Here is a 25,858-nt window from a genome sequence, read left to right as displayed (position 1 = left end):
GTGGTGTATTAGTTTTTCGACGACCGAACAAACGTGTCCCAGTATTCCACTGATACCGCGCAAATGTTGAGATGTTGACACATGAGTAAAACGAGATCAGTCAGCAACAAGGTCAGACATAGCCGATATATTTTGAATGTGTATTCGCCCCATTTTAAATCTCTTTTAACAACAATCTTATCATTCCCCTTCGACTTATTCAGCAGTGAATACTAGCATTATAAGAAGGGAACTTAATTTTCAACAAGAAACAACGTGTTATGGGTATTTGTAGTTTTTAAGTTACTCTATCAAACGAGTTGCTATCGCGTTAGGAAGATAGAAGGGGAGAGAGAGGGAGGGAGAGACAGACAGACAGATAGACAGAAACGGAGGATGATAGTGGGGGGGGGGGGGAGAGGGAGAGAAAGACAGACAGAAAGGGAGGACGATAAAGATACAGACAGAAACGGAGGAGGATAAAGGGGGAGAGAGAGGGAGAGACAGACAGACAGAAAGGGAGGAATATAGAGGGGGAAGAGAGAAAGAGGGAGAGACAGACCGACAGAAACGTAGGAGGATAAAGGGGGAGATAGAGGGAGAGACAGACAGAAATGGAGGAAGATAGAGGGGAGAGTGAAAGAGGGAGAGACAGACCGACAGACAGACAGACAGAAAGGGAGGAGAATAAAGGGGGAGAGAGAGAGAGGGAGGGAGAGATAGTCAGACAGAAAGGGAATCAATTAGAGGGGAGAGATATACAGAAAGTGAGGAAGATCGAGGGGGAGAGAGAGACAGATAAACATAAAAGAAAGAAGATAGAGGGAGAGGGAGAAGGAGAGATAGACAGATAGAAAGGGAGGAAGATAGAGTTGAGGAAGAAAAGGAGAGACAGACAGACAGAAAGGTGAGAAGATAAATGGAGAGAGAGAGGAGGAGAGATAGAGAGATAGACAAACATAACGGGAGGAAGATAGAGGGAGGGAGAGAGAGCGAGAAGGAGAGATAGACAGAAAGGGAGGAAGATAGAGGCAGAAGGGGAGGAGAGGGAGGTAGATGTATATATAGAGAGAGCACTACATGAGTAGCCGTTACATACCATACATCTTTTTTTAATGTATCTAACGAGCGAAAGCGAGTTGACAACATTTTTAAACGAGATTTGGTGATCCAAATGAAATGAAATAACAAAGGAAAGAAATATTCTTTAACGACACACCAGCACATTTTAACTTTTTTTATTTTGATACTCAGTCTAAAGTGAAAAAGAGAAAACACTTAAAGGGACATTCCTGAGTTTGCTGCATTGTAAGATGTTTCCGACTAATAAAATATTTCTACGATTAAACTTACATATTAAATATATTTTCTTGTTTAGAATATCAGTGTTTGTATATTCAATGTGTTTCTGGTCGTCTTAATATTTGTAAGAAGCTCAAGCTGGATTTTGTCTTCAAATAATTTCATACGTACGAAAAAAATATAGTTTAGGAAATAAAATGAAATTTAACCTAGTACATATATTAGAACGATCAGAAACACGTTTAATATACAACCACTAATATTTTATGTAGAAAAATATATTGGATATGTAATTACAGTCGTTGAAAGTCTCTGTTAGTCAATAACATCTTAAAACGTGCAGCAAACTCAGTCCCTTTAATTTCATTTTCATATAGGCAGGACAATACATACCACAACTTCTGGTGTACCAGTCGTGGAGTACTTAATAGAATGAAAGGAAAGAGTCCATAGAGGCCAATGGATCCTCACGTCCTGTCACACCAAGGACGATACACCCTCATCATTTCTCTATAGGATGTATACTACCAAATCAAATCCCATAGACGACAATAGTAACATATGCGGCTAAAACTCCTACCTGCAACGTATCAACCGACATAAACGCCACGGATATAAATACTACCACCCCTTACACTTAAAGTGAATCAGAAAAAAATGGGGGTCAAGCTGCTCGTTTCTGAGATAACGGGTAGCGTCTATGACTACCCTAGTTTCGCACAAAATTCGAGTACTTTTTTTTTACAGGTACCCCATACATGTTTCAAGCACAAGACTACTTGACACATTGGTACTAGATGAAATAAAATTGCACATTTATTTTACCCAGATGAAACTATTATTTTTTACAACCAACACACTCACATTTATAACCAATCACAGGACTTGTGGTGTTCACTTCTCTATCAAAAGTTGGGTGCACCTCGAACTTTGACCCAGCCGGAAGTTATTTGGTATAGTACTACCTTTAGGACTGCCACCCAAGACATGTTTCACAAATATCAGCCACAAAGTCGTGTTTTTACATAAAACAAAGCTCAAAGGAACATGTTGACAGTTATAAAGTAATACATCTCTGTATTCCACAAAATAAGGTCACACAATAATTCATATATTTGGCAAATACGATGTTGATTTTTCATCTTATATCATTAAATTTCGTACGGTAACGGATATGATCAACTGCCTTGGTACAACATACAAATGTGTCGCCATTTAAAACATAACACCCCTGAAAAAAATCCTTTCACCTAAACAAAGAAAACAAAAAACACCAACAAAAAACAACAGAGAAAAAAAGAAAGAAAAAGACCACTTCACTAAACAAAAAAAATGCGTCCCAATTCGTTGGCATTTCGAACATTTTGAGGCGACCAAAGTATGTGGATTTCATTCAAAGAATAGCGAAGAATGGTGTGTCAGAGAACGACAAATGAAGATCGAACGATCTATTCACACTGGCTTTTAATTACACTCGCACAGCTTCAGATCTGTATTCAATTGAAATATATGTAGCTACTTAATCCATGCATGGGTACATTAAGCGTTTTGTGAACTGCCGTGGACGGACGACGTCACCTGCTTGGGACACGCTATCCGGTTAAAAGTAACAGCAGAAAGATACGTAGACAGTCGGGACAAGTGGATTAACAATGGAGTCAACGAAATCTGAAGAAGACAACGTGAGAATGGATACACCACCACGAAAACGTCAAGTAGTGTACGGGGTAGAAGATCATCCACATTTTCTACTTTGGCCTGTTTTTGGATTTCAGGTACACAAACTTTCTTTATCACAACTGTAAATATAGCGACCAGTTACTAAACTGGCTCTCCAACGTGTCATACACTTTATGTAGGTGTCGAAACGGTTGACATTTTTATGTCGTTATTTTGCGGGGGAAAATGCTCTCAAAACACAGAATTAAATACCAGTTTTAGTAAACATTTAACATGATTATTTGTTTTGAGATACATTATCATATTTTAAACTACACCTATTTGGTGTCCAGTGTCGTTAGTTCAACAGATACAGGGGCGGGACGTAGCTCAGTGGTATGCCGCTCGACTGCCCATTTTGGGCTATTTCTCGTTCTAGCCAGTGTTCCACAGCTGGTGTAACAAAGGCCGTGGTATGTACTATCCTGTCTGTGGGATGGTGCATGGTGCACATAAAAGATCCTTTGCGGCTAATCGAAGAGTAGCCCATGAAGTGTCGACAGCTGGTTTCCTCTCTCAATATCTGTATGGTCCTTAACCGTATATCCGACGCCATATAACCGTAAATAAAATGTGCTGAGTGCGTCGTTAAATAAAACATTTCCTTCCTTCTTAAAGGAAGGGACAATTAAGGCATTTGACCTAGTATGCATATTCAGTGATATATAATGCACATTATTGCTTAATATCAACAAGTATAATCGTATAGTTAATTAATAAAACGGTTAAATGTGACGGCTATTATATATAACGGGCGCAGCCATTTTGTATCATCCCAGTGAATACGCCCTCTGGCGAGCTGGTGGTTAAGTAATACCTAACGTGTCACGTCAGGAATTAGTCTTCGAACTGAAGAAACAAAACATACCTGATTTTTGCGGATGCATCGCAATATTCTGTAATAATAGTCATCCCAGTAAGCCAGCAACAATTATATATTATTTTTAATACAAAATAAACCACCATTGTCAAAGTGTTGACATAACTGTATTACGTTTTGTACATAAATTAACCCAAGTACTGAAACAATAATTGGAGTGTTTTCTTAGTTAATTGGTATTTTTTTTCCGTGGCCTGTACCTGTGGTTCCTTATTGACAGGTGTATATTTAGACGGTCCCCAGACACTGTGTCTAGACACACTAAAAAGACGTGCCTCTTTTATTAAGATCACAGGGTATTGTGTGTTAACCGCACGGACACCCCTCTAATCGTAATCGATCAACCGTCCTGCTTTATTACTGTAAGTACTTCTGTAAAACCCTTGATTAAGTAGACTTTCCCATCTAAAATCACAAAACTGACCAATTACGTAGTCCCAAAGAAAAGAAAATTATCATTTGGGTATCATGAGTGGTCGTTTTTGCTCGAACGTAGCATACCAATAGGCCTAATAATATGCATTTTTTTCTTTGGATTTTTAAAAAAAGAAAAATACTATAACATTTCGTTCTATTGATGCAAATTGAAATATATTTAGTTAAATAGTTTATTATACTATCAAGTCATTTATGTTGTTTTACAAGTCAGGTTTTATGAAAGCGAAGCGCCTTGTCGTAATTTGGAGCGTTTGTTTACTCTGTGCATAGAGGAGATGGACGGAGCTGACGTCACTTCGACCCAAGCTATACCACCGGACGTCACCCCCCCCCCCCCAAAAAAAAAGAAAAGAAAAAAGAAAGAAGTTAAAATAAAATAAAATAAAATAAACAAATAATAAATAAATAAAAACGAAAACAAATGAAAACAAACCCCAAACCCACAAATAAAACAAAAGTAAAATACAAGAACCTACATCACCAACTTGTCACTTCTGTTCCTTCATTTACATCCATAAGAAAAATATACTGTGAGTTAACATTATCAAATCAATGGAATACTTCTTTTCGAAGTAGCCATGTTAAATTTATGCAAATTAGGCATGCTTGCTTTAACTCCTTAACGTTTTCTAGACTTTATGTATAAACACGACTACTTCAATGTTTTATTCCAGCAAATAATCGTGTGTATCTCTGGAACGTTGTCCATTCCGTTCTTGGTGACGAGCTACATCTGTGCAGACGGCTTGTTGGACGTTCGCGCCAAATTGATGAGCATCACTTTCTTTATGTGCGGAGTTGCCACGATCCTACAGGACACGCTGGGAATTAGGTCAATCATTTAATATCTCGTGACCCATAGAATGATGTTATAATTTACAAAGGGACATTCCTGAGTTTGCTGCATTGTAAGATGTTTCCTAGTCGGAAAACTTACATATTTAATATATTTTCTGGTTTAGAATATCATTGCATATATATTTAATGTGTTTCTGATCGTCTTAATATGTGTAAGAAGCCCAAACTGGATTTTGTCTTCAAATAATTTCGAACGTACGAACATTTTTTTTTTTTAGGAAATAAAATGAAATTTAAACCAGTACAAATATTAGAACGATCAGAAACACGTTTAATATACAGTCACTAATATTTTATGCAGGAAAATATATTTGATATGCAATTACAATCGTTAAAAAGTCTCTATTAGTTGATAACATCTTAAAAATTGCAGCAAACTCAGGAATGTCCCTATAGTATAATGTTAAAGGCGCAATATTAAAGTTGCATGATGTCGATTTCCTGAGAGAAAAAAATACTTTTTCTTTGAAGTGTGCACATTATACCTTCAATTAAATCGTCATAAATATTATTACAACCAATAATTTAATAATAATCCTAGTAGAGTGGGTTTTTTTGTGTATGTTTGTTTGTTTGTTTGTTTTTGTTTGTTTGTTGTTGTTTGTTTTTTGGGGTTTTTTGTTGTTGTTGTTTTTGTTGTTGTTGTGTGTGGGGTTTTTGGGGGTGTTTTTTTTTTTTTGGGGGGGGGGGGGGGGGGGGGGGGGGGGCAGAATCTCCAGAAGACGACCCATGGAGTTGGATCCTTTCAGATGTCAGGCGAATATTACCAGTATCATTGCTATGTACAACTCTGTCCCGACAGTGAACGTGCCATATTTTGTGGATTGGCCGATTTTATAAAATTTGTTACGACTTGATAAAAAGTAATAGTAAAGTTTGTTTTGTTTAACAACACCACTGGAGCACATTGTTTAATTTATCATCGACTATCGGATATGAAACATTTGGTAATTCTGACACGTAGTCATCAGAGGAAACCCGCTACATTTTTCTTAATGCAGCAAGTGATCTTTTATATACACTTTCCCACAGACAGAAAAACACATACCCCGGCTTTTAGTCCAGCTGTGGTGCACTGGTTGGAACGAGGAAAAAAAACAAATCAGCTGAATTGATCCATCGAGGTGGTTTGATCCTGCGACGCAAGCGTTTCATGCGAGCACTAAATCCCGCCCCCCGACTGATAAGACGGGGGGGGGGGGGGACGTAGCCCAATGATAAAGCTTTCGCTTGATGCACGGTCGGTTTGGGATCGATCCCCATCGGTGGGATCATTGGGCTATTTCTCATTCCAGCCAGTGCACCACGACTGGTATATCAAAGGCCGCGGTATGTGCTATCCTGTCTATGGGATGGTGCATATAAAAGATCCCTTGCTACTAATGGAAACGAATGTAACGGGTTTCCTCTCTAAGACTATTTGTTAGAATTACGAAATGTTTGACAACCAAAAGCCGATTATTAATAAATTAGTGTGCTCTAGTGGTGTCGTTAAACAAAACAAACTTTGATAAGACAGGAATCGAGTTATACGGACTTGATCCTGTTTACGCAGCGAACAGGGCAAAACAATTTATGCAAAGATTTAATGTGCGGGACTGATTAATTTGTGATTATTTATCACACATACATGTGCGGAAAAATAACCAGTGAAATTAATGGTTTTAGGGCTTTGTAAAGTTTTGTATTTAGATACTTACTAGTCTGAACTTTATTGTTAATGGAAATGTTCCCAAACAAATCGGATGTTGATTGCGCGAACCGTGCACGAGAAAACAAACCGAACGGAGTTTGAAGCATAACGCAGTTAGGGACGTTGACGATATAATATTATATAACAGTAATCGGTCCAGGACTGTGCTAGATAAATAGATAGATAGATAGATAACTAGTTTAACGTGCCCATATACCACTAGGGTTTCGAGCACGCCCATCCAGAGTCCGACCTCCGATAAGATCAGTGGCCTGACTCGGGATGGGGGGGGGGGGGGGGGGGGGCTGTGCTAAAGGGATTATTATTAATTTGTTTGAAGCAGGTATTGACATCATGTGCCCAAGCAAAGAAAAAGAATGTCTGTTTAATTAAAGACACCTTACCATAGTAGTAAATGAAATTATTTGGAGGTATTTTTTTATGTTGACATGTTATTCTAAAGTATGATATATATATATATATATATATATATATATATATATACACACACACACACAAAACAGACACACACACACATAAACATACACACACACGCAGACACACATACATACACACACGCACACACATCCACACACACACACACACACACACATTATATATATATATATATATATATATATATATATATATATATATATATATATATATATATATATATATATATACAGTCGACCTTCGATAACTCAAACTTCGATCTTTCGTAAACGTCGATCTCTCGAAGTGAAACGGCGGTCCCGGCCGAACTGCTATACAAACTAGTAATAACAGACTTCGAACACTCAAACTTCGAACATTCGAAAAACTCTATCTCTCAAAGTAATTTTGTGGTCCCACCATAAAAAAATAAGGGATATTGCACTTCCAAAACTCGAAGTTTGTGGAGTGACTGAGCCTTTTAACTGTACCGGTAATACTTTAAAGAAAAATGAATTGTCACCCAAGCCAAGCGTGAGTGTCCCGACTGGTCTCGGCTATCGATGATACACGCGGTAATTACAGAATAATAGATCGCCGACTATGCGGAACGAAATGATCCTACATGCCTGCATTGGGTTGTCGGTGTTTGTACACGGCAGCGGGCCTCATTACACAAAGTACGGATAGTCTTGTAATCTTCAAAAAACTGTTGTAATAACAATTAACGCTGTTTGTTTTTTCTCTTAAACGAGTGCAAAAAAATACATAACCTAGTGCTATTTGGCATACAGCGTTTTGATTTGTTATGTTATGTCTCGCTATGTTAGTGAGGGTTTTTAAAAAGATTTTTGTGATTTACAATAATTTTGCTATTTATATTATGTATTTTTTATTTGGTAAACAAACGTACTTAGTGCTAATCGACATTCAGTTTTTAATTTATTACAACGTTACGTTCCGCCTTGTTTTGAAATTTGAAAAATATATCAACTTTAATTTATCGCTTACTTCCGGTTATATGTAAGTACGTGCTTTCAGTTTTTTTTTCTCTCTTTTTACTTTACTGTCAATTAATACAATAAAAGTACATAGAGATGTACGTCAAATTGATCGGATTTATCTCGTTTCTGTTAATATTTACTTAGTTTTATCATGTACACAGAAGAAATGTGCTAACATCCGATATCAACGAAATGATAATACTGCAATGCAGTTTCACTTTGAGGTCTGCTGTACGAATTTCGAACACTCGAACTCCCTGAAACTCGAACTATTTCGTCGTCCCCTTCAACTTCGAGTTAACGAAGTTTGACTGTATATATATATATATATATATATATATATATAAACCGATTAGCTAACCCGAAGATGATTTCTAAACTTCTTAAAGTATGTGTATCTGCAGAGTATCACTAAAACTTGTTAAATGTACTACATTGCCTATATAATATATATAAAATAATTATTGTCGTTTTATTTATTACAACTATATCAAAACATACCTGCAGGTTGCCCATTATTCAGGGAGGGTCGCACACGTTCATACCACCGATTGCAGCCATGATGGCTCTCGAAAAATGGCGCTGTCCATCAGGTAAGAAATTAAACTACTTCGTGAATGTTTGAGTGCATTCGGGTGTGTTCGTAAAACACCACCTTGATGATGATGATAACTAGTTTAACGTGCCCATATACCACTAGGATTTCGAACACGCCCATCCCGAGTCCGACCTCCGTCATACGAGTCACGAAAAAAACAAGTCGACAGTCAGACGGAGAAATGACGTGGCAAGGAATCTCGCTAAAAAAGAATACAAACTAGTGGTGCAGGCTGTTGAAACGAGAAGCGTTCCAGCGTTCAATCAGTTCCAATGGCCGCATACATCCCAGTAGAAAACTTCATTTCGCTGACAAAAACAACGAAATGAAGGACCCCCAAGTCGAGCACACGAAAGCACGTGCAGTGTGCACAAGCGAAAGAAACACGTCTTACCGCGTGGAGCTCCAGACTGGGAATGCATCACCTTGAGAATGTTATTCATTAAAGGTATATTATCAAAGTTGCAAAAATGTCATATTTGGTTATTTTTACATGTAGGCCTATTTATGATAAACAAATACATATAATCTCTATTAGAAATTCGCGATTCAGTAGTAACATAGGGCCTTTGTTGCAATCGACTGGAGCCATTTAGTGGCGGATTGGGACCGCTTATCCCTATGCAAATCAAGGGCAGATAAGTATGTTTTTAATAGAGGATAGAGGCTATAGATTATTGCACGAGTGGGAGTGCTAGACGGAATTTATGAAACGAGTTTGGGAATTATTTTATTCGCTGAGCGATAGCGAGAGGTTTGAAACAATGCCAAACGAGTTTCATAAATGTCGTGTAGCACTCCTGCGAACTTTGTAATTTATTAATTATCCACAAGCTTTTAAAATAAATGTTAAATATTACTGTAGCATTGGGATACCAGTTTCGGTGAGCATACGAATTCGGGTCTAAAGCACATCAATACTTATAAGTAGACAGTTGTTATTTAAATAGCTACCGTTTTCTTAGCATTTCTACGTTTCAGATGTGCTCTAAACTAGCTGCTATGTAGCTAAGTTTTCCGAAAGTGCGTCAAAAACTGCAGCATGTTTCATCCGTAAATATTGTTAAATACGTCACCTGTTTCGATGAGTGAAACGTTTAGTGGCAGTGTTCTCGCTGCTCCATTTAAGCGGGGCAGGCCCGCTCCGCTATTGCATTTTGCCGCCCTCTTTTCACATTCTCCGCCCTCCTTTATTTTTCTGCGCCCTACTATATTTTACATCAGCTATCTCCGCTGTTTCCAAATGCACACTTTTTTTCCATTTTTTTCATTGTCAATGGTATAGCTTATAGTCAGAACTTTTCAAAACAAAACTGTTCAGTGTTTTATCAAAACATGTATGTTGTACAGCAAAACATGTACTTGTAATAATTTATTAATTTTTGTTTAAATATTATTACCAGTTATCAATGTTAACAGACAATTTAATTAAAAAAAGAAGACCCCCCCCCCCCCCCCCCTCCCCGAATATCACAATTCTGATGTCCTACAATTGTGTTATAAGCTAAGCAAATGAAAATGTTTGGTTCAAAAATATAAGATGCATTCAGAGTTTTAATAAATATGTAAACAGACATCTAGAAAGATATTGATACTAAAACATATAAAGACCATTTATTTTTAGCAAGTAGGCTATCTGTGAAGATAGTTTTGTCGGCAGGCATCGTTATAATCATGTGACTTCAATAACTAGATAGCAGTACAGCTAACGACAGACAAAAAATAGTTTTTGCTTTCTTTGTTCGTTTTAACCTCATTTTCCCGACGATGTCTATGAATATGAAAGTCATTTGCTTACTTTCCTCATGTAAATGTCAACGATGTCAAAAATATTCAAAGGTATGCATTTTTACGTACCATCGACTGGGGCGTAGCCAGAGAGGAAAAAAACAACAAAAAACCGCGAGATAAACCCAGACCTGTAAAATAAATATCAGTGTCATGGGTAAATGACGAGAATATCTTCACAATCGATGTATAATAGCATTCAGCATGGGCGTACATAGGATTTTGAAAAGGGGGGTTCCAAAATAGATTGCAGAGATATTGGGCATATATTTCTATTTTGAGTTTTGAAAAATAGATTGCAGAGATACTGGACATATATTTCTATGTTGAGTAAATATAATAATGTCAAATTTCAATGTCAAATATATTAAATTATAAAAAAAGCGATTTCGGGGGGGGGGGGTTCGGTCGAACCCATCGGACCCCCCCCCCCCCCCCATGTACGCCCATGTTCAGCGACGTTGAATGATGTCAGTTTGAAAAAAAAGGCGACTGTAGCAAGCTTGCAGTGCTATAGCCACTCGTGACGTCAGAAGTGTTCCGTGACAATTTTCAAGGTATTGTTATGACACATGCCATAAATATAGCGCGGAACAATACGATATTTATGTAACCGTGCATTGTAGACCACAAGGTTAAAAATAATAAAAACAGCCCCAAATATAATATTTGCATCATTGACTAAAAACTATCAAACTTGTAATGTGTTGCAAATCGGCGCAAACAGTGGTTTTCTCAATCCTTGGCGAAAAATATAAACTATATTGAAAAGCTTCATCGCTTATTCATTAAAACAGGAGCCATTGCTTCTGCCTCCCGAGCTTTAGGTCTCGTTATCTCCAAGCGTAAAGATATGGGCAACGTCGGATTCCAAACTTTTACCAAACTATATGACTCACTTGAGTGGCCTCTTAGAGACTATTTCTGCTACAATATGGAGAGTAAATGAATTTGCATGTGTAAATCCTGTGCAAAATAAAGCCATGCGCTTTTGTCTGGGTCTACGAAAATTTGCTCCATACACTGCAGTTGCTGTAAGACAATCAGTAGCCATAGCAAGACATTGGTGCAGAACACTCAAAGGTCATACCCTAGTTTTTAAACACTAATGCATATTTTTTACTATTACAGCCTTTTCTGATAACTGAAATCATACTTTACTTAAATTTTATTGTTTAGATTACCCACATCCGTACATTCGAAGTGGTTTTGGTCATCCTGGTGTTTTGAATATCACAAAATGCATTTTTCATATTTTGTAAAACGCACGTGCGTCTGAGAAGTAACAGTTATGGAGTCGAGTTTTAGTCTATTTTTTAGAGGATATTTCACCATTTCAAAGTCACATACTCATGTTTCACTCAATTGTAACTTTTTCCAAAGGTGTTACAGGTTTGTAGATTAACTAAACTTAGTGTTAATTTTCACGGGTTGAAACTAGGGCATCTCCCTTTAATTTTAATTTGCTGAATTTTAGAGATTGTGCATGGTCAAACAATACATCTGGCCTGGCGCTTATAAAACGTTTAGAGTCTAGACTCGATACTCTAATAGAGTCTGAGACACTAATGCCATGACAACGCCATACAAATTGTATGCGTGTGACGTCATTAGATGGTGAGTCTGGACTCTAAAAGTTTTATAAGCACGGGCCCTGGGTTAATATTGTAAAAACTGGCATTTTAGATTTCACAGACAGTTTAGTGTTCTGGGTTTTAATAATACAATTAACCTTTTTAATAATCCAATTTCAATAACAGAAACGAAAAAAAAAGCATTAGATGTTTTTAAAATTAAATGGACAAATGTTTTGAAACGTGACACGTTACTAGAAAAAAATGGAGGAACTAAATTCCGTACATATAGAAATTTTAAACATGGTTTTACCACTGAATTATATGTTACTACGCCGATGCCCTCACAAAAGAACCTGTACTGTTTTAACTGTCTTAATTATGTAGAATCTGAAGAACATGTTCTTATTCACTGTCCTCTTTATGATGCCATTAGAGTAGATATTTTTAAAAAGGCAGTAGCTGCTGTAGTAAACTTCAATAACCTTTTAGATAAAGAAAAAATGTCATTACTTTTAAGCCACCCGGATATTGTTAAAATTTCAACCAAAAGTTGCCATCTAATTTATTACGTCGTCAAAGATTTTTTTATATACATATTGACATATACACGCCATTATTTCAAAGTGTGACGTCACGCGTTAACCTGTCGATCACCCATATTGGTTTATGTAATAATTTAAATTTAAAAAATACCCGTGTAGTAGGACTAGTAAATAAAATGATTTGGATTTATTTTTTGTGGGCAAATTATAACCTGTACATTTCACAGGAAAAATAAATTATTTTATCATCCATTAAAGGCTTTTGTAGGAGATATCGCTGACACTATAATTTGCGATATCTCCTGCGATATCTCGGCAGGAGATATTGCTTCTTATAATCTTGATTGGTCAAATTTTAATCACAAGACAATGTTTTGTTACGTCACTGTGTTTGTTTCGGCGCTAAACATACCATTAGTGACGTCACGCCACTGCCGTTCTGCTAGTTAACGAGTCTACCGCTGACATTCAATCCACATTACTAACATTTTTTACAACTGTCGCAAATGAAAAGAATGATAATGGATGATAAAAATAATACCCCCCTCTTGACTTGTGATATCATAATTTATCAGCACTCGTTGATAAAAGTATAAAATCCTCGGCAAGCCTCGGATTTCATACTTTTATCAACTCGTCACGATACACTCGGGGAGTATCCTCTATTTATAAAAATGTTTGAATATTTTGCAACTTTGAGAATACCCCTTTAACAAGTTGACTAGCAACAATGGATTTTGTAATATGATATCCATGTTTCATATTTTCCACAAGGAAATGTGTTGGCTTTATTTCAGTTTTTAACACTTTAAAACTTACTACTATTATTATGATTAGTACTTCTGCGTTAAGCAACAAAGTTGGCGGCCTCCATTATGGTTGTATTTATGGAATTCATGTTTGTACGCAATATTTAGTTCGATATGTATATGGTAGTCGACTGCACCTTAGCGCAAACAGATCCTTGCGAAATGCAGCATCGGGTAAGTACAAATAAGGCTGTCTGCAGTACTAATCAAAAGAGGAGAAGCGGTCAGAACGATCGTTAACTGTATAAAAACAAAAGGCTTTGGGTATATAATAATAATAATTATTATTATTATTGTTGTTGTTGTTGTTGTTGTTGTTATTATTTTAAAATTATTATTATTATGATTATTATTATTATTATTATGTCTTGTCTCTTATTCTATTTTATGTTTAATTGTAGAACCCGTCCCTAGCAACACAACTCAACCCTGGGAGATCAGGATGCGAGAGGTGAGGTATTCCTACGCGTTGTGATGGGTTAATAAGGGAAATAATATATGCAAATGTTAAGTTCGTATCACGGTAAAATCTCCGCACGCACGCCTATTTCAAACTTTATTTTTATCTTATTCATTCATTTATAAATCAAGAATTGTAAACATGTAAGTGCCAACAACATCCATTTCAATATTAGTCATAACGATTTTGTTTTGATCAAATATTTTAATTATCGAAATATGTACCATTTTTAGTGGGATAACTAATTCGGAGTGGTTTGCTAACTGGCAGAAAACACGAAGACAGTAAGCGTTTCGTCACCACTCATATTCCTTCCGGTTTTATAATCGACTATTTTCAGTTTGTTCCGTAGAAATTCATAATTAATTCCAATCGGATTTATACGGCTAAAAATATATGTTCTCATGATGAGCCTTGAGTTTAAGAAATAAATTTCTTTTTTAAAAAGAAAAAAAAGCCTTCATTTTTCTAGAAAACAGTATGTATAATGTGAAAGGCTATGGATTTTAATTCTGGTATAGATTTATTTAAAAATAACAATAGGAGGAACTGTGTGTGTGTGTGTGTGTGTGTGTGTGTGTGTGTGTGTGTGTGTGTGTGCTTGTGTATACACGTGTGTGTGTGTGTGTGTGCATACACGTGTGTGTGTATGTGTATGTATGTGTGTGTGTGTATACACGTGTGTGTGTGTGTGTGTATGTGTATGTGTGTATACACGTGTATGTGTGTGTGCGCGCGCGTGTATGCGTCACGTTTACACTTTTTAACTAATGTCTTAAAGGCATATTGTCACAGACCACTGACCTATTTAATGGTCTAACAGACAATTACCTTCATAACCACCATACTCCATTTATTAATGACATTTTGTAAAAATAATTGAATTATGGCAATGGCAAAATTGCCGAGAGGGATGACATGGATTTAACTCCATCATGGTTCAGTTAAGGTGATGCGATACCTAGATTTGGTTTCCAACAATTAATGGGATTTTTATTTATTATCCATTTTTAGAGAAATAAGTTCCTTAAATCCGTGACAGTATGCCTTTAAGGCGACGAATGATTATAACTTTGTACAAATTGATAATTCAGCACACTTTGGATAGTCCACATCCATTTGTTGTATTGATAACAATATGTTCCATAATGAATCATTTTTCTACATTAACAAATAAGATGTTGGGGCGTAGCCAGAGAGGGAAAAAAACGCCGAGGCAAACCCAGAACTGTAAAATAAATATCAGTGTCATGGGAAAAATAAAATCAATCTGGGGAAATTCGAGACAAGGCAAGCGCCTCGTCTGCCTCATGCTGGCTACGCCATTGAGATGTTAAAAACATCTTATTTCCACTTGTATTAACGAGTTTTCACCAAATTTTTGCCATTCATAAGTCGAAAAATTATATAAGATATTTTTACACGCAAATAAAGAAAGAAATATTTCTACAGAGCACTGTCATTAACCGAGAACTGAAAGGAGGTCAGGGAACGCTTAGCAAATAGGCCGTAACAGAGGCCTAGTTTTTAAGTAGGCGGTCACACAAGCATAACCTATGTAGTTATGGCTAAACATAATCACTGGAATGTTGAGAGCACCAAACCACCTGATGACATCTTGAAAAATGAGTCCGAAAAAAGGCAGCTTATTTTCTTAGATGGAAGACGTTCCAGTCATAACTTGGTGGTAGTTTTGTTTGGCGTCAAACCATTTGTTGTTGTTTTTTGCGCTATAGAACATGGAAATAATAGTCTTAAAAGTATTTGGTGATGATGTTACACGTTATAAAAAGAAAATGATGGCTTAATTCTTCTGTAAAAATTACCCTTTTGCTCTATATATACCCGAATCCCATTTCTATCCCGTTTGCACTATACTAACTGCCCAATCAAGGAGCATAGTTTCTGGATATAGCCCAGTGGTAAAGCGCACGCTTGATGCGCGGTCGGCCTACGATCGATCTCCGTCGATGGGTCTGTTGGGCTATTTCTCGTTCTAGCCAGTGCTATTCGGTCTATAGAATAGTGCATATAAAAGATACCTTGTTAACTTAAAAAAGTAGCGGGTTTCCTCTCTAAGTCTGTATGTGAAAATTAACAAATGGTTGACACCCAGTAGCCGATGATTAGTAAACCAATGTGCTCTAATGGTGTCGTTAAACAAAACAAACTTTGATAAGACAGGAATCTAGTTATACGAACTCGATCCTGTAACTTTAGGTTTTTGATCTGTAATATTACATTACGTGATAAAGCTACGACCAAAATTTCAGCTCAGTATCTTGAGACATTGCGAACAAGGAAGGAAGGAAGTGTTTTATTTACAGTTATATGGCGTCAGACATATGGTTAAGGACCACACAGATATTGAGAGAGGAAACCCGCTGTCGCAACTTCATGGGCTACTCTTTTCGATTAGCAGCCAGGGATCTTTTATATACACCATTCCATAGACAGGATAGTACATACCACGGCCTTTGTTACATCAGTTGTGATGCACTGGCTGAAACGAGAAATAGCCTAATGGGTCCACCGACGGGGATCGATCCTAGACCGACCGCGCATCAAGCCAACGCTTAGTTTACCACTGGGGTACGTCCCACATTGCGAACAAAATAGTCCGGGAAACAATATGTGTGACAAGCAGGTAGACAAACGGACGGACGGACGGACAAACGTACGGACGGACGGACGGACGGATACGAAACCTATAAGTCTTCTTCGGTTGGACCGGTAGGGGACTAGTAAGTCCAGCTATGTGAACTAATGTTGCTTTTCGGGTAGCGCCCCCCCCCCCCCCCCCCCCCCCATATAGGTGTTCCCTTTTGCAAGATTAAGAGCAATCTCGCTTTCGCCACAGATATAAAATTATTATTATAATAATATTCTAACACAAATCTGTATAATTATATGTCGACCTGTTGTTTTGTAGATCCACGGCAACCTAATGCTAGCTTCTCTAACCCAAGTCTGTATAATTATATGTCGACCTGTTGTTTTGCAGATCCAGGGCAACCTAATGCTAGCTTCCCTAACACAAGTCTGTATAATTATATGTCGACCTGTTGTTTTGTAGATCCAGGGCAACCTAATGCTAGCTTCTATAACACAAATCTGTATAATTATATGTCGACCTGTTGTTTTGTAGATCCAAGGCAACCTAATGCTAGCTTTTATAACACAAGTCTGTATAATTATATGTCGACCTGTTGTTTTGTAGATCCAAGGCAACCTAATGCTAGCTTCTATAACCCAAGTCTGTATAATTATATGTCGACCTCTTGTTTTGTAGATCCAAGGCAACCTAATGCTAGCACCCCTAACGCAAGTCTGTATAATTATATGTCGACCTGTTGTTTTGTAGATCTAAGGCAACCTAATGCTAGCTTCTCTAACCCAAGTCTGTATAATTATATGTCGACCTGTTGTTTTGTAGATCCAGGGCAACCTAATGCTAGCTTCTCTAACCCAAGTCTGTATAATTATATGTCGACCTGTTGTTTTGTAGATCCAGGACAACCTAATGCTAGCTTCTCTAACCCAAGTCTGTATAATTATATGTCGACCTGTTGTTTTGTAGATCCAAGGCAACCTAATGCTAGCTTCTCTAACCCAAGTCTGTATAATTATATGTCGACCTGTTGTTTTGTAGATCCAATGCAATCTAATGCTAGCTTCTCTAACACAAGTCTGTATAATTATATGTCGACCTGTTGTTTTGTAGATCCAGGGCAACCTAATGCTAGCTTCTCTAACACAAGTCTGTATAATTATATGTCGACCTGTTGTTTTGTAGATCCAAGGCAACCTAATGCTAGCTTCTATAACACAAGTCATCATCGGGCTTACTGGACTGGTTGGTTTTCTGCTTCGCTTCATCGGCCCTCTGACCATCGCTCCAACGATCGCCCTGATCGGAATCTCTCTCTCAGGGGTTGTTATCAGGTTCAGCCAGCCACACTGGGGAATTGCCATGCTGTAAGTTTCCATATAACACAACTGTTTAAAGCGACAGACTCTATGTACGACAGGGTTTTTGTTTTTTACTATTAGAGGCGTTTTGATAATTGAAATTAGACATTAGTTGCATTTTATTGTTTGGATTATCCATGTCCAAACATCTGAAGTGTTTGTCGTCATATCGATGTTTGTAATACAATATCTTACACACCCGTTGGTGAGAACACCATGCGTTATTTTTGGTTACACATGGTTGGTTACACACGTACGTGTGTTAACAATTTCGAGACATACGACTGGCTACTCCTAGGTGGTGACCAGGTCACCAGTGCTATACATCCAATGGAAAACTACACGATGGGAATCGATTAGATTGTGACGTATAGTTAACCTATCATGTGTCTGTGACGCGTAAGTCAGCTACAAGTGCAACGGCGGTAAATAACTTTTAGTCGAAAAAGTTGTTAAAATTTGCTTTAAACCTGGATTTTGAGGATATGTAAGAAATAGAATAATACATTCGTGTCCGTTAGATACCATTTATCTCACAACTCGTTTAAAAACGTTTCAAACTCGCTTTCGCTCGTTAGATACATTTTAAAACAACTCGTGAGATAAATGGTATCTGACGGCCACTCATCTATGTACAACAGAACAGAACAGAACAGAATTTTATTACACTCGGGGTCATCGTTTGATGGCATTTGAGGAATACAAATATACATATATAATATAACAGCATCAAGATGACAGGGTTTGAAAAAAGAATTCATAAACTGTAAATAATGAAAGTCTTAGGAGGAACAGAAATGTTTGTTAATAATAGTTATAAATCTACACAAGTTTCTAAGGGTGCCTATATTTTTACAATTAAAAAGCTGCTTAAATTGTTTTACATTTGGTCTTGTAAAACAATATTTGTGAATATATTTACATCTATCTTCTGTAAATTTTGTATATATAAATAAGTAGTGAAATTCATTACCAACATGATCAACAGTACAATATATACATTCCTGTTTTCATATAAAATATTGGCCCATCTTCCTGTTTCAATATGTAAAAAGTGGTTAGCTATACGAAATTTAAGAAATGTATTACATATAGTTTTATCAAGTATATTGAGATATGTTTCAAACACTAAGTTCTCTTTAAATAGTCTGTAAGTTAAACCTTTATTGGATTTCTGTAAAAACTGGTCTGAGTCTTTGTCTAAACATTTGCTTATCCCAGGTATTATTTAGGCGAAGCTTATAAAATATATCTCTAACACTAAAAATCCATTTATGGTTTGTTCCACATTGTATAGTCATTAAACAATAATTTGTAGATCTGTACTGATAGCTTGGAACATTTATCTGTGAAATGCATTTTTCATAATTCTAAAAACGTACGTATCTCCGAGAAGTAACGGTTATGAAGACGAGCCCTAGTGTAATGTTTTCAAAGCGGGTATTCCTCTCGTTTTGTAACTTTATCCAGATGTTTTACAGGTTTGTAGATTAACCAAACTTAGCGTCGATTTTTACGAATTAAAACTATGTTCTGCGACTTTAAAACTTGAAAGTAAAGAATGCTATTTACATTATCACAATGGGTTACTGATGGTTTGTAGTTAAAAAACCAAACTAAGGCACAGCGTTTTAAAAATGGATCGAAGATGGAGAAAAACCTTCGCTTCCAAATATATGTTTTTAAATCTTGAGAAAAAGAACCCTGTAAACAAAACAATAATTAGTAACAGTAACTTGTTACAGTATTGGTAATGATAGTAACGATCAAAAGCAAATACTATAGGAAGCCAGTGCTTGTTATATTACTGCAACTATATAGTCCATGGTCCAGATACGGACCCCCTCCCCCCACCCGATGTAGCCCAGTGGTAACGCGCTCGCCTGATGAGCGGTAGGTCTGGGATCAATCCCCATCAGTAGGCCCATTGCGCTATTTCTCGTTCCAGCCAGTGCACCACGACTGGTATATCAAAGACCGTGGTATGTGCTATCCTGTCTGTGGGATGGCGCATATAAAGATTTCTTGTTACTAATTGAAAAATGTAGCGAGTTTCCTCTCTAAGACTATAAGTCAAAATTACCAAATATTTGACATCCAATTGCCGATGATTAATGAATCAATGTGATGTCGTTAATCAAAACAAACTAACTTTATTTCAGAATTTTAAAAATATTTTTTGAAAGATGTCGGAAATGCTTTGATGAAAAAAAATCAATTATTCTTTTGAAATAGAGTAACTTTCAATAAGGCCAGTATTTTTTAATTTTTAGGTTTACGAACAAGAACTTTTGTGCACAAAGGTAGGAGGAAGGGGAAAAAACCCAAAAAAAAACCCTGTTTGGGGTGTATTAGTAGGGGTGATTTTTTTTTTTTAATATGCCTACTTTGATAGATGTGGATTCTTTGTGGCGTCGATTCCATTTCGTCACGCTGCTATTCCGGAAGTGAGGTCTCTGTGCGCAACCGCGCGGTGCATAGAAATCGGAGCGAAATAGCGAATCGGACCGAAAGAGAGCGACCGAAGACGAATTAACAATTCGTATCTACAACGGTATATTTATTGACGAAATAAGTGTTATTTCTCACTGTTACCTTACGAAATGCGCAACAATAGACTAGAATGGTAACTCTTTTTTTCTTTAGAGCTATTTGTGGAAGTCGGCGGTAAAAAAATAAACAATAAAAGTGAAAAAATACGACTTTTTTTTTTTTTGAGCAAAATTTACGTCGGCGGGTTCGTAAACCGAATAATAAAAAAATACTGGCCTAACTTAAAACCAAAAGGAAACAAAGCTTGTGGATACTAAAAAAAAAAAACCCCACCCCTGGAGACCAGCATACAAAATCATATTTGGTTGTATAGCAAATAGAACAAAACAATAGTTTTATATAATAATACATGGAAATAAAAGGAATTTCTATCAGCTTAGTAGATGTACTGGTGAAAACACCAGATTATTATATGACGATGTATTATACCAAAATAAATATACCTTCACTGCTTTCATTGGCAGATTTCGAAAAAAGCCTTCGATTCCGTTTCATGGGAATTTATTCAGAGAATGTTTTTAATGTTGGCGAAAATATTATAAACTTGGTCATTATCTCGAATAAAGATTGTAAATCAGTGGATGTTTCTCAGATATATTCTCTGTGGGACATGGATGTAGACAGGGTTGTCCGTTAGCACCGTATCGTTTCATTTTATTTTCTAAAATTATAGAAGACCTAATAAGCAATGAGAAATCTAATTAAACTGGTTCTGTTGAACCTTAATACAAACCCCCAATGTTCTATTCCTGTATTTGAAAGAACTCTATTGATTGTATAAATAGAAAAAAAACTTTAATGCTAAAAAAGAGGAAATGGTGGCTTAAGCATGTTCAATTTGGGTGGGTTTTTATAATTCTCTTAAATTATCTTGAATAAGTACAATAGTTAGCAACTCAGAGTTGCTATGTTCAATTTTCTTAAACGTTTTAACAAACAGATTCTAATCACCATTGCAAAGGATGATTATCATAGACTATGTTGCAAAATAATTCCTGATACATTTTGAAAAGAAGTCTTCAATTATCGTTGCACTCTATAGACATAAAGTGAACCTTTGGGAAGATGACATACCATCTGAACCTTTAATGTGTAACTCATTAATTAGAACTAATAGTAAAAGCGTTTATTTTAAAAGTTGGAATTTATTAGGTATTGCTAATATACATGATATGTAATATGGACATTTATTTAAAATTTATTTTCTCCCCACTTTACGATTTTTGAAATGTTAAAAGCTGGTACACTAGAGTTGTTTGTTTTGCCCCCCCCCCCCCCCCCCCCCCTCCACACACACACACAAGCACAACATATATACAGCATGGAGTTAAGTTCATCCATATCAGCTGCAAAATATATATCTAGATGATAAAAGAGATTATGTTCGGTGGAATAGTACTGATGTAAAAGATACCAAGTTAATATGGTTTCAATATCAAATAATTCAAAGAATTATCCCTACAAATAACTTTCTGTTCAATATTAAATTGGCTATCAGTCCAAACTGTAGTTTCTTCAACAAGTATAATTGAAATTAATTTTATTTTATCATGTACAAAGCTTAATTAAAATGCTGCAAATCTTTTCTCCAGTCTATCATGATGAAAACACATTTAATATTATTATTACTTTGGTATATACTTTCTTATAACTTTTTTATAAATATATCTTTGTTAAAAACTAAATTTAAATTGTTCTAACGTCCACAGTGATTTTATGTAACAATTTATTAAAAAATTTAAAAGATTATTAACTTTGTTCAGATTGATAGATTAATTTATTTTTCATAGCATAATAATTTTCATCGGCTTAAATTTAAAAAATGTATGATTCGATAAAACATTTTTTTTATATATATATATATATATACATATATGACTCTTTTGTTTGTGCATTTTTTTAAACATTTTTTTTACATATTTCACTTAACATTTGAGTCGATGTTTCGTTAACTCGATATTTTTGTGTGGTCTCCACGATATCGACACAACGGTGCTCGACAGTAGTTTAAAAAACCTGATAACGACAAACATTTAGTTCTGCAATAGCTAAACACCAAGATAAACTTTGTATTATGTTGTACGAACAAATCAGACAAATTCAATAGGAAATAAAACTTTGAAAACATCTTTTGTCAGCAGACCAAACCTGATGGGAATTAATAAAAGGTTATAATTTTCTGAAGCGGCTTAAATTTGAAAATGAATAGATATGTTAGTAAAATACATATTAATAATAATAAAATAATAAAATTGAATACTGAATGGAATATATCTTACACATTAAAGCAACTCTGTCCTATTATGAAATATATCCCTTTGGTTGTTTTTGTTTTTGTTTATTTTGTTTTCTTTTTGTTATGTTAAATGATGGCTTAATTAATAATTTTCCTGTATTATTGGTTGTGTGTTATATAATCCTATGGTACGTACAATTTATATAGCAATTGTGCATTATTTTATATGTGAAAACTGCGAAAAGAAAAAAAAGTGATTTTTTTTTAAAAAGGAACATTCCTGAGTTTGTTCCATTGTAAGATGTTTCCGACTAATAAAATATTTCTACGATTAAACTTACATATTAAATATATTTTCTTGTTTTGAAAATTGTTTTTAGGAAATAATATGAAATTTGACCTAGTACAAATATTAGAACGATCAGAAACACGTTTAATATACAGCCACTAATATTTTATGCAGAAAAAACATATTTGGTATGTAATTACAATCGTTAAAAAATCTCAGTTAGTCGATAACATCTTTAAAATTGCAGCAAACTCAAGAATGTCCCTTTAACGTATAAATTTGTGTCTTTGTTTCAAACGAAGTTGCTTCCCCTGAATAATAAAATGCTATTACTTTTGTATTCAGGGGAACAACTCTGTTTTCACAACAAACACGCAGACACACACAAAACAGACGTTTGTTTTGTTTAACGACACCACTAGAGTACATTGATTGATTAATAATCGGCTAATTGGATGTCAAACATTTGGTAATTTTAACACGTAGTCATCAGAGGAAACCCGTTCATTTTCCCTAATGCAGCAAAATATCTTTTATGTATACTTTCCCACAGACAGGAAAGCCCATACCACGGCCTTTGATCAGCTGTGGTGCAATGGTTGGAACGGGAGGAAAACACAATTAATTTAATGAATTCACTGAGGTGGTTCGATCCTGCGATGCAAGCACCTCAGGCGAGCATACAACCGACTGAACTAAATCCTGCCTCTCGAAGACACAATCATACAAAGCGGCCTCGGTGGCGTCGTGGTAGGCCATCGGTCTACAGGCTGGTAGGTACTGGGTTCGGATCCCAGTCGAGGCATGGGATTTTTAATCCAGATACCGACTCTAAACCCTGAGTGAGTGCTCCGCAAGGCTCAGTGGGTAGGTGTAAACCATTTGCACCGACCAGTGATCCATAACTGGTTCAACAAAGGCCATGGTTTGTGCTATCCTGCCTGTGGGAAGCGCAAATAAAAGATCCCTTGCTGCTAATCGGAAAGAGTAGCCCATGTAGTGGCGACAGCGGATTTCCTCTCAAAATCTGTGTGGTCCTTAACCATATGTCTGACGCCATATAACCGTAAATAAAATGTGTTGAGTGCGTCGTTAAATAAAACACTTCTTTCTTTCAATCATACAATCACACATACACGTCTAAAAAATATTTTTTCTTGAACGTGTTGACATCATTTCTTTTTAAAATTTCCGGACGGATACATTGCCACAGCCTGAACAGATTTTGTGTGGCGTAGCAGGCCCGTACGCAGGATTTTTAATGGGTGGGTGCGAATTGCTCATGATGGGACCAATCAACATAAAAATAACCCCCTCAAAACAACAACGATTACGTAACGTTATTTAAATTTAATAGAGAAAAGTGGACCTTTAGTAATTTTGGGGGGGGGGGGGGTATGCGCGCGTTATTTTTCCGATTTGCAGTATGCATATCGGTTTACAAATGCATACATGTATTATGTACCAATGTGGTTGGTTAGATGGAATAAAGTTGAATTGAATTGAAAAGTTGAATTGGACTAGACTGTTCCACTAAGGTTATAGGGTTTTTCTTAATTAGTTCCTAAGCCGACTGTGTAAGAACTGGGAATATGCAGGTGTGTGTAACAAATGGGATGCGTAACAAATGGGAGACAACCGTATGGTCTAGCGTTACGGAGCATTACAGAGGGAGGGAGGGTGTCTAATTTTAACGAAAATAGTGTTACGTATTATCTGAACGGCCCCTTATCCCCTCCCCCCCCCCCCAAATTTTTTTAATTAAAAGAAAAAAATTGACTTAATGTAGTTAACGACGGTTAATGACATTAAACAGTTCAGTTTAATAATATTGTGATGAAATAATCTATATATGATATTATATATTTCCAGGACTGTCGCTCTGATACTGCTGTTTTGTCTGTTTCTGTCTGGTATTAAAATCCCGACGCCTGCCTTCAAGAGGTCAAAAGGCTGCCACATAAGCAGATATCCTCTGTTTCAAGTAGCACCGGTGAGTTCAATGCATTGCAGAACACGTGAACCGCTTTATCTTAGATCGCAGCTCATAATTTCATTAAATTGTTAAAAACAACCCATTGTTGTCGATTTCAGTGGGTCATGACACCCTCCCCCCTCCATCCCCATCAAACCTCTTTTTTAAAAAACTTAATTTTAATAAAATCATCCATACCCACACACGCACGCACGCACGCACACAATATTTTATCTTGGCTATGCCAGTGGTCGAATTTCCCGTCCTGGACGGAGGAGCCAACACCTGCGCCCAGGACAGGCGTGCGCTATGACAGCTCTTTTTGGTAAATAATTTCAGTTTGAATCAAATGTTTCAAGTAGATTGGTATATAACAATCAATCAATGAATGTTTAACGACACCCCAGCAAAAAAAACCGCACTATTTTTGTGTGCAATTTAGAAAACAATCGGCGCAGAAATAAATAACTTGTAGTAAATGCCATAGTAAGAAAACGGCGTTTTCCGTGGTAAGGACTATAGAATCTGATGATGTAGAGCCAGGCATATAGGTAGTACTAGTCCAGTCAGTCTAAAGTTTAAAAAGATCTACCCTACAAAAATTATTTATTTTTGATGTAAATTATCATCCTAAACAATAATTATATCAAATTGTGTGTGTGTGTGTGTGTGTGTGTGTGTGTGTGTGTGTGTGTGTGTTATTACCAGAATGTTTTTTGGTATCGTCAATATCATATATTAGGAATACAAA

General features: G+C 36.3%; 1 protein-coding gene across 1 annotated transcript in view; it reads left to right on the top strand.

Moving 5' to 3' along the window:
• The first annotated feature begins 2,856 nt into the window (after positions 1-2,856).
• LOC121384244 (solute carrier family 23 member 2-like) overlaps positions 2,857-25,858 on the top strand; it is a 34,392-nt gene continuing 11,390 nt past the window's right edge. The window contains exons 1-6 of the mRNA XM_041514530.1: positions 2,857-3,056; positions 4,993-5,150; positions 8,816-8,901; positions 14,024-14,073; positions 17,879-18,060; positions 25,005-25,125. Coding sequence (XP_041370464.1) covers positions 2,934-3,056; positions 4,993-5,150; positions 8,816-8,901; positions 14,024-14,073; positions 17,879-18,060; positions 25,005-25,125 — 720 coding nt within the window. The 5' untranslated portion in view covers positions 2,857-2,933. The remainder of the gene's footprint in view (positions 3,057-4,992; positions 5,151-8,815; positions 8,902-14,023; positions 14,074-17,878; positions 18,061-25,004; positions 25,126-25,858) is intronic.

Source organism: Gigantopelta aegis, chromosome 10 (assembly GCF_016097555.1).
Source record: "Gigantopelta aegis isolate Gae_Host chromosome 10, Gae_host_genome, whole genome shotgun sequence".
Classification (NCBI taxonomy): domain Eukaryota; kingdom Metazoa; phylum Mollusca; class Gastropoda; order Neomphalida; family Peltospiridae; genus Gigantopelta; species Gigantopelta aegis.
This window is presented reverse-complemented; position numbering and strand designations above follow the sequence as displayed.